The following is a 10290-nucleotide window of genomic DNA, read 5'->3' on the forward strand; positions in this document are numbered from 1 at the left end:
ACTAACCAGCTCAATTACCTGCCCTCCCACGGTTCTGCCCTTCTCCCAGTGTCCCACTGTGTGTTCTGGGCAGATATGTTCTGTCACTTCTATCAGATTGGGAGCCTTCTGCCTCTGGACCTCTGGATCCCTTCTCCACACACTAGACAGGGCTTTGACTCAGGAAAGGTACTCATGGCTGAGCATAAATTTACCGCCTTGGGTGCTGCTGTCATAACATGACATCTTTTTGCACTCACCCACCATGCTGTACATCAACATTATCTTCTGCTCTTCATAGAGGTTTATGGGGGTCAGCAAAATGTGGGCGAGACCTGGAGACCAGAGGGTCAACATTAAAAGGAAACAAGTCCTCCTCTGCTGTCTGCTTGGTCCCCACTCCTCTCCTTATAAATAATCCCTACTGGGATGAGCAGGAGGCTCCAGGGATGTTTTAAGAAGGAAATTGCAAAGTTGGAGAGTGTCTACAGAAGGACAGCCAAAATGAAGGGCCTTTAGTTCATAGGATAGGCTGAAGAAACTGGGATGTTTCACCTGGAGAAGAGAAGGCACAGAGATTCTAGCTGTCTCTAAATATCTGAAGGGCTGTTATGTGAAGGGCAGAGGGTAAAAATAGGAATAAAGGGTAGCAGTTGCAAAATGATCATTTTAAGCTTGATGTCAGGGAAGAGCTTCTAACAATCAGAGTAAAAAGTAGAACGGACTGAGGAGCTAAGTTCCCCCTCATTAGAGGCCCTTGAGGTGGATGCCCTCTCATTAGGTATATTATAGTGGGAGGTCTTCTGTGTTACGTACTGACTAGAGGGGAACTTAGGTCACTTCCAGCTCCCAAATTCTTGGATTCTGTGGTTCTGTGACCTACTCACCCACCGCCAGGAGCCCTCCAGTGCCGGCTCCCAGTAGGAACGCAGTGACAGGAAATTCTCCTGGCTTTCTCCACACAAACCGGGCACAGGGAGCAGGCAGCCCCCAGCTCAGGAACTGATTCACAGCTATAAAGGAATGCGCTGCCTAAATGCCATCCCATTTTTCTCATGGGGTTGTCGGCATACAGTCCAATCAGTAACTTTGGTTGGGTTTGTCCAATTGGGCATAGCACAGCTAGAGGATGTAGGGAAAAATATAAGCACTCCAGAAATAGGGGCTGAGAGAACACTAAGTGAAGAGTGGCGGGGGCTGAGGGGACATTAGTGGAGATGATGAGTAAAGGAGGAAGGGGAGGGTGTCACTGAGAATGTGACTTACTGGTATGGGCTGGTGTCTTCCTCTGACCTTCCAAGCCAGCTGCCTTGGCTTGACTCAGTTTACCTCCCATGACGATGCTTATACTAGATGCTTTGATAATCCCTTCTCACCCCCAACTGCCTCTTCTGTGACCTCATTTTGAGTTCTGTTGGGGAAGGCGGAAGATCATTCTACCTCTTCAATCTCCCTTCCTTTTATAGTAAGGGGGAGTATCTATCCCCTTTTTCTCCTTGATTCCCAGTAGGGTCTAGGGAATGCTCCAAGGATAGGAAAGATTTAGGGTATGTGACTCTCCATCCCTAGCCCTGACCTTGGAAACTAGGTGAACTGGGAAAGGGAATTCTTCTTTAAGAGACATTCTGGAACTTTAGAATATTGGTACAGGGGTGTGGTAGATCCAAGCTTGTGGCTCCTTTAAGAAAGAGGTGCCTCTGAGCAGAGCCCAGTGGGCATCTCAACGAACAGATGAGTACAGAAGCTGTACCCCAAATCCATGACTGGCAAAGAGGTCCCTTTGTGGGCAAGGGAGCAGAGCAAGGGACAAGAAGTGGCTCAGAGTGTGGGTGGCTTTATCCTGGGCCTCGCCGTGGCTACAACCTATGGGCTTCTGGGCCTGTTGGTGCAGGGGCACAGTCCTTGGACCTGCCTGGTGGGCACTCTCTCTCTAGCTATCTTCTTGGGCCTAGGTATGGGCTTTTCTCGTTCTGTTCGCATGACTGTCCTGCTGCTGCTGCCTCAGGCCTTTTCTCGTGAGTCCAGTGACATGGGGGGGGGGAGACAGAGAGAGAGAGGCTGGGTTGTTACTACAGAGAAAAGAGGGCTGGGAGAACACCTGGGCTGATGAGGTATCAAGACCAAGGGAACCCTAGGAGGTAGGGGAGAAAGAATCACTGCAAAGAGGGCCAGGACCTGGGAGGACACTGGCATCAAGGGGGCAGCTGTAGGAACAGTGGGGGAAGAGGTGAAGAGTAATTGGGATTAAGTGCTGGGGATACAAATCGAAAGTAGAGATGATAGTTCCTGATCTAAGAAGCTTAGGTATTAATTAGGGAAACAATACACATAGGGGAGTGATGGCTAGAGAAGGGAAAGTCTCAAAGAGGTCAAATCAAGAAATAGGGCAGCCCATATCCTGGGGTGAAGATGAGGAAGGTTGGATTTGGGGGTGAAGATGAGGAAGGCTGGGTCCTTGGATAAAGATGAGGAAGGTTGAATTTGGGGGTGAAGATGAGGAAGGCTAAGTCCTGGGATGAAGATGAGGAAGGTTGGATTTGGGGGGGGAAGATGAGGAAGGCCAGGTCTTGGGATGAAGATGAGGAAGGTTGGATTTGGGGGTGAAGATGAGAAAAGCTGGCTCTAGGATATGCAGAGCAGAGTGCTTCAACTCTTCCCAGGAGTGGCCTCTGATGGTCTGGGGGGGCAACAGCATCAGCAGCTAGAGAGGGTGGAAAAGTAGCCAAATCCCCATCTAATCCACCTTAGAGTGGGTTCTTGAAGGAACAAAAAAGTTGGGGTTGGAGTCTGAGAAGGGTTTGGGGTGATACCCTAGTGAGGATTCTGAGAGCTCATTATCTCCACCAGGACAGGGCCGGACACTGCTGCTGATTGCAGCCTTTGGGCTGGTTATGCAGGGCCCCTGTGCCAACATTATCAGAAACTTCAGTAGGGCGAGTGATTCTGTGGCTTGTGGGGCAGAGCTGGCCCTTAACCAGAGTGCGGAGGTGCTTCAGCGGGCCCGGCAGCCCCTAATCAGTAAGAGTTCCCTCCCTTCTGCCCCGACTCTTCACCTCCTTCTCCAGAGTTATTGCCTTTTTCCTGCTCTCACCTCCCCCCCCTACTTCAATACCCCCGTGTCTTGGGTATCTGGCATCATGGTTTCTACTTTACAATGAGGGGACTTGGAAAGGAGGGTGGTCTAGTGATCTCATGAAGAGGATTTGGAACCACATGATATGGAATCGAATGCTCATTCTGCAGCCTATGTGACCTTGGACAAATTACTTCTGCTCTCTGGGCTTCAATTTCCCCATCTGTAAAATGAGGGATTCAAATAGGCCTCTTCCAGCTCTATGATCCTATGAAATCTTGGCATCCTCTTCCATCCTCCGAGATGTAACCACTCCCATTCCTGAGATGCTTTCAGGCTAACAAAGCACTTTCTTCACAACTGCCCTGCAAGGGAGGTAGTGCAAATATCAGTTATAACTAGCTTGGGAAGATGGGCTCCCTCCCTACAGCATCTGAACTCACTTCCCTTACAGAATTCTGTCTGTTGGCTAATCCTGTGGCCAGAAGCACCTTGAGTCACGTTCCTTCTGCTCCATTGCCCCAGGGCCTTCCTTCCTCCTTAACCCACCAGGGCAAGGGCCAACTGAGCTTCATAGGCTGCCCCCTCTCCCAAAATGACCTCACTTAGGTTGGAATACCCTCTGTACCACTACTGCCACTGGAAAAAAATGTCTAGTTTGGGCTCTGGTAAAGATTCATTTAATACTCATTTTGAAAGTGGTTTAGGGAGGTTAAGTGATTGGGCTCTGTTAGCACACTTAGTAAGTGGCAAAGGCTGCCTTCTGACTATGAATCTAGTGTCCCTTCCCAAACACCAAGCGGTAGTCCATGTTCTCAGGCTCTGGGTCAACCTCCCCTATACCTCAGGGGTCAGGGCTCAGACCTATGGGAAGGATTTCCCCACCCCACCTCCTTTTATCCCCTGCTATTTCTTCCTAGGTGCCCTGAAAAAGATCAAGGCCATTGCAGGGAAGGCCAAGGAGGTCGCTGACCGGATCCGGAAATTCTTCCGTTCTATCATGGATGGCGTGAAGCACGTAGGTCAGTTCATTTGCCTACAGTATACTCTTTTCATAGCCAAAAAGCACAATGAAACTCCCTCATCCTCTCACCTCTTAACTCTTCACCCTGATGTGTTCATCTTTGGTCTGGGCCACTCTCCCTCTTATATTCCATTTGACTGATCCAATCTAAAAAAATAACCAACAACAGGGGCAGCTAGGTGGCACGGTGGATAGAGCACCAGCCCTGGAGTCGGGAGGACCTGAGTTCAAATCCGGCCTCAGACACATAACACTCACTAGCTGTGTGACTCTGGGCAAATCACTTAACCCCAGTTGCCTCACCCAAAACAAAACAAAACACCAAAAATCAACAACAACAACAACAAAAAACAAAACAAAACCAAAAAACCAATGATCCTGTCCTCCAGACCTAGCACTTGTATGAAAGATGAGATCTGGATTCTTCCTTAGCACCAAATGGGTTGCCCTACTTTGAAAAGGAGGACTATCAAGCATGTCTGGCCTCCAGTTCTAGTACATTCCTGGGAAACCAGAACTATTAGGAGGAAGCACAGAGGGCCATGGCTATGCCTACTTCCTCCAGGGAGAAGGAGAGGGGAAGGAAGAGGAGAGAAGGGGAAAAGCATTGGCATTGTGCTAAGCACTTTGCAGGTAGTATCTCACTTGATCCTCACAACAACCCTGGGAGATAGGTGCTATTATTATCCCCATTATACAGTTGAAAAAAACTGAAGTAGGGGCAGCTAGGTGGTGCAGTGGATAGAGCTCCGGCTTTGGAGTCAGGAGGACCTGAGTTCAAATCCAGCCACAGACACTTGACACTTACTAGGTGTGTGACCCTGGGCAAGTCATTTCACTCTGATTGCCTCACCAAAAAACAAACAAACAAACAAAAACAAAAACACCTGAAGCAGGCAGAGGTTAAGTGACTTGTCCAGGGTCACATAGCTAGTAAGTGTCTGAGGCCGGATTTGAACTCACATCTTCCTGACCCAAATCCTGTAATCTTTTGCCACCTAGTTGCCCACTTCCCCCTCTACCTTCCCTTGTTTTCTGGATCCACCTTGTTACATAAGGAAGAGGATTAGTTATAGGTGGGTTTTATGTAAGAGAGAGAAAATGTATGAGAGGATAATGGCAATCCATCCATCCATTCATCTATCCATCCATCTATTCATGTGTCCAGCAAGTTATTTATTGGATGCTCATTCTACCCACCCTCCCCTCCCTAGTCAGGGCCCTGCGAAATGTGTGGTACTGGCTTTTGCACATTGGCGATGTGTGCAATTCTGAGCTAGGCTCACCCTACTCAAAGTGTGCGAAGATCTTTGACGATGCAAAGGATCGCTGCATGAAGGCAGTGCCCCTGTTCTACCACCTCTGCTATATCCTCATGCCTTTCAAGCTGCTACTCTGTGGTCTGGCCACTGGTAAGGATGGGCCCACTGTAGAGGTGGTTGGGGAAATCATTGCGTGTAGTGAGATTGGGGGGTGGGAGTGGATGGTCAGGGTGGGGAAGAGACAATGAGGAAAGAATGAAGGATGGGGCTAGCAGGGACTTGGGTTTGATGGGGAGGGCATAAAACCAAAGAAGGGAGACCAATGGAGGTGAAGAGTGAGAAGTAACAGGGTCATTGGAGGACATGGCTGATACTGGGAGATAAGTGACCCCATGGATCTGTTCCTCCTTCTGATTTTTCTGTCCTCTCACCCCTCTGCCATTCCCAGTGGCCCAGCTGTTCTGTGTCATCCCCCGCTATCTACAGCCATTCTTGCGGGCCACCATTGGCACCCGTGAGTCACCCTGCCCTATTTTGTATCCCAGAGGTGCCCCCCAATTCCCAATAAGCTGATCTCTTCAGGCTGGGCAATCATTATTCTCAGGGCTGCTTCTTGATTCCTGAGGTCCCTCTTCCTTTTCATTTGTATTCCATAGAATGCTACCCCATGGGTCCAGATCCACATGTGATATATTCTAACACAAAATACTTTCATGTGCTTGATCTCCTTTTGAGGTCAAGAACTCCTTAAAGGCAAAAGGCTTTGTTTTATTTATCTTTGTAGCCTGGCATGTCCGCCCCTACCCCCTGCACCATCACAGTGCCTGGTCCCTAGCAGGTGCTTGATGTTTGAATGAATGAATGAATACCTCCTCCCACCCAGATGGGTTTTTTGGTTCATGAATGTGACTGACATCTTTCATACTGGATCCCTCCTTCTTGATGGGATTGTGCCCTTGCCCTGACTGCTCACTTCTTATTCCTATTACCTCCTCCAGCGGTGATTCAATTGATTAACCGTGTGCGTAGGGAGTTTGAGTTCAACGTCACAACCTCCCATCACTTCAAAGTGAATCTCAACTCTTCCCGAAGCCTGTCTCAGGTGGCCTTTGACCTTCGAGAGGCTGTCAACCTGAGGCTACATCCCATCAGGGAGACCCTGGCCCTGCTTGGCCACACCACTCCGCTACTGTTAATTTTCCTCTACCTCCAGTAAGGGGAGGGGGGGAACGTGGAAGGCAGGGGATCTGGGAGTAGGGAGTGGGGGGTTTCAAAGTCTCAGAGGCCTTGTAGTGAGAGGGGCACCTGACATTTCTTAGAAGGAATTTCCAGGTTGATACTGACCAATCCAAACCTAGGACCAGGAGTAGGAAGGTATAAACCTGCCTGGGGTACAGCTTGGTTCTTTGTTTTTTCCTTTATTTTTTAGTTTCATTAATGCTTTGTTTAGACATTTTCCAATATCTCCTCCTAGTGAAACCTCTCCTGTAACAAAGAAAAACTGTTTATGGAAACCAATCAATATAAGAAACATTACTGTAACTGTAATAATAATAATAATAATAATAATAATAATTAGCAACTATATAGCAACTACTATAAGCCAGACACTACTAAATACCTCATAAATATTATCTCATTTGATTCTCACAATAATGTGGGAAGTAGGTATTATTATTATCCCAATTTTACAGTTAAGAAAAATGAGGCAAACTGAGGTTAAGTGACTTGCCCAAGGTCACATAGCTAAGATATGTCTAAGGCTGTATATGAACTCAGATCTTCCTGACTCTAAGCACAGCACTCTACGCTTAGCACCAAGTAGCTGCCTCCTGCAGTATCTCTGACAATGTATGTCATATTCTGTGCTTGCAGTACTCTACCTCTTTATGGAGAAGAGGGAAGTATGTTCCATCATCTGTTCTCTTGGATTAAGACTGATTATTTATATCATGGTTTATCTTCCTTTTAATAAGTATATATGTTTGTTTGTTTGAAACTTTTTAACATATTTTTTAATGCCAGAAAATTCCCCTCTCCATGGCCTAGATTTATAAATCAAGCTGCATTTATGAGAATAAAGGTCCATAACCTCAAAAGGAGAGTGGTTGGGGGTGGCAGAGGGTCCAGTTCTCAAACTTGTCAAGTGTTGTACAAATTCCTAGGGTGGGCAGTCCCAGCTCTGGACCTCTCTTAGGAATGAGGCCCTGAATGGCTCTGAGACCTCCCTCACCTCTCCCTCCTCCAGAGCCCTCTTCTACCGCTACCGTTACCTGACTCAGGACAACTTTGACAACATCTACATAACCAACCGCTTTATGCGTATGGATGCCATCCGGATCCAGGCTGGTCTGCCTTCAGTCTTGCCCCTGAGCCTCAGGGAATGCACCCGATATATCCGGCCAGGTGATTGTGTAACTCTAAAAGACAGAAGTTTCCTGAAGACAGTATTAGGAGGCGTCCGAGGAAGGGTAGGAATGCTAGGACCCTGTGCCATGGAGTTCTGGTTACTATTAGTACTGTCCACATCATTTGTTGGCAGATCTCTGTCTTTAATGTTAGGAAAAGACTCAGATGGAGCAGGACACACAGACTCTACCTTTGGGGAGATTCCAGTTTTATAAGGCCAAACACCCTTTTGACTTCCCATTACCATTGCCTCAAGGACATAGAAGAAGAGAGAGGGAAGGTCCAGTGATTTATCTAGACAAAACTCTACACATCAGAATTGGAGGCATGGAGAGGGATGGGAGGGCCATCAGAGGATAGGTAGTTACTTTGGGAAGGCTTTCTGGAAGAGCTCATGGACCAGTGATGGGAAGGAGGAAGGATATCTAAGAGGGACAGAGGGACTTGGTGGAGAATGAATGGTTCATGTGGGGCTGGGAGATGAGGACCAACTTTGCCCAGCTACAGCAGAGAAGTAGAGCTGGAGATTCTAGAAAGACAAGGCTTGTGCTGGCATGAGTGGGCATCATCACCATCATCACTTAAACTCTCAGTGTCTTTAGCAAGAGTCTAAGACTATAGATTGCAGAGAAGGTGAAGACCAGCATCGGCAGAAGGGATTTTCCACTTCTGAGAGTTCCCTATAGCAATGAAATAGCAGGTCCAGTCCCCAGACATAATCATCACCGTCATCACCAGTGAAATAACTTATTTGGAGCTCTTTGCAAATCTTAAAGTACTATGTAAATGTTTAAATATTATAACAATAGTTCATATTTATATAGCACTTCCATGGCAAGGGGGTGGGATTCTACACATTTGGCAAAAGGGACCCCTTGTGGCTGTGTTGTGGATGTATATTTTTTGGCAAGGCATTCCCTGACCCCCATCTTCACCATTCAGGATGATTTTCTATATTAGAAGACTGAGGCCCAGTTAGGTTGCCAAGCATGACTAAGTATAACAGAGCATTGTTATTGTTGAGTTGTTTCAGTCATATCTGACTCTTCATGAACCCATTTGGAGTTTTCTTGGCAAGGATACTGTAATGGTTTGCCATTTCCTCCTCCAGCTCATTTGACAGATGAGGAAAATGAGGAAAAGAGGGTTAAGGGATTTGCCCGGGGTCACACAGCTAGTGTCTGAGGCCAGATTTGAACTCAGGTCCTCCTGATTCCAGGTCAGATGCTCTATCCACTGTACCACCTAGCTGCCCATGACCAAGTAGGACTCTTATTTCTTGGTGGACAGGGTCATGGTATAGGGTAGAGGTATAGGGGGTCCTATAATGGAAGGGATTGTTATTCACCAGCCTACTTTGTGGGCACCACTTCCATGTAGCACCTCTGGCTGTGCTGAGTCTCTGGTGCCAGTCTTCTTCTCCCCTAGACTCTTCTTCCTTTTCAGGTTCCCTATACCTGTCCCGGATGGAGCGGATGCATTACACCTTGGCGACCTTCACCCTAATCCGACATCTGCTGGTGGTGTTGCTGCTAGTGGTACTGGACTATGCTATCTTCTGGCTGCTGGACCTGGCTCGCTATTGGCTGCAGGGGGAGATCGTGACTCGGAGTGAGAGCTCCCATCCTATCGACCTGCAACTCCTCTGATTGCCCTCCTCTGGACCCTCTGACCCACCCCCTTAACCCTTCTCCAACTCTTACTCTCCATTCCCTTCCTTTAAACTTCCAACCAAGTTTTACCTCTTGTCCTGGATCAAAAGAGTGAGATTTAGAGCTGGAAGGGATGTTACATATCTTCAAGTTTATCTCCACCTTCTCCTATGTAATAGTGGTCATCCCTTCAACCCTCTGGGCTAGTAGGGTTTTTATATGCATTTGACAAAACAGATTCATCAAAGAGAAGTGACTTATTCAATGTCACCAAGGTAGGACTTCAAACCCAGGTTGTCTAACTCCAAATTCAGTTCCCCCTTAATAATAATAGCATTTATATCATGCTTTAAGGTTTGCAAAAGTCCTTGAAAACATCTCATTTGATCCTCACAACAACCCAGGAGGTGGTAGTTATTATTCCCATTTTATAGATGAAAAAATTGAGGCAAACAGAAGTTAAATGGCTTGCCCAGGGTCACACAAATAGCAAGTGTCTGAGACAGGATTTGAATTCAAGCCTTCCTTTTTTGTTTGTTTGTTGTTGGAGGCAGTCAGGGTTAAGTGACTTGCCCAAGGTCACATAGCTAGTAAGTATCTGAGGATGCATTTGAACTTAGGTCCTCCTGACTCCAGGGTGGGTGCTCTATCTACTAAACACAGGTCTTCTTAATTCCAAGTCAAGTCTTGTGCTCTTAACCACCACACCACCCAATTGCCTTTTTCATCTGGTTATTTTGGCCGACATGAGTTGAACATATTCTACTATCTGCCTGCCTTGACCTGGGCATGGTGCTATACCCATTTAGAATGGATTACAGGTGATGGTGCTAAGGCTTTCTGGGCAAAGGGCATGTGTGTGTGTGTGTGTGTGTGTGTGTGTGTGTGTGT

General features: G+C 47.2%; 2 protein-coding genes across 2 annotated transcripts in view; one reads left to right on the forward strand and one right to left on the reverse strand.

The window, feature by feature from the left end:
- The window catches only part of LOC114050229 (E3 ubiquitin-protein ligase DCST1-like), a 15423-nt gene extending 14108 nt beyond the window's left edge, over positions 1-1315 (reverse strand). The window contains 5 exon segments of the mRNA XM_027871876.1: positions 240-314; positions 405-505; positions 507-534; positions 867-992; positions 1246-1315. Coding sequence (XP_027727677.1) covers positions 240-314; positions 405-505; positions 507-534; positions 867-992; positions 1246-1315 — 400 coding nt within the window.
- Positions 1316-1723: 408 nt separating this feature from the next.
- Positions 1724-10290, forward strand: part of LOC114049494 (DC-STAMP domain-containing protein 2-like) — a 13134-nt gene continuing 4567 nt past the window's right edge. The window contains exons 1-8 of the mRNA XM_027870734.1: positions 1724-1994; positions 2827-2997; positions 3973-4074; positions 5291-5488; positions 5787-5852; positions 6337-6550; positions 7587-7744; positions 9194-9358. Of these exons, the coding sequence (XP_027726535.1) occupies positions 1739-1994; positions 2827-2997; positions 3973-4074; positions 5291-5488; positions 5787-5852; positions 6337-6550; positions 7587-7744; positions 9194-9358 (1330 nt within the window). The 5' untranslated portion in view covers positions 1724-1738. The remainder of the gene's footprint in view (positions 1995-2826; positions 2998-3972; positions 4075-5290; positions 5489-5786; positions 5853-6336; positions 6551-7586; positions 7745-9193; positions 9359-10290) is intronic.

This window comes from Vombatus ursinus, unplaced genomic scaffold, assembly GCF_900497805.2.
Source record: "Vombatus ursinus unplaced genomic scaffold, bare-nosed wombat genome assembly UNPS02014798.1, whole genome shotgun sequence".
Taxonomy (NCBI): Eukaryota; Metazoa; Chordata; class Mammalia; order Diprotodontia; family Vombatidae; genus Vombatus; species Vombatus ursinus.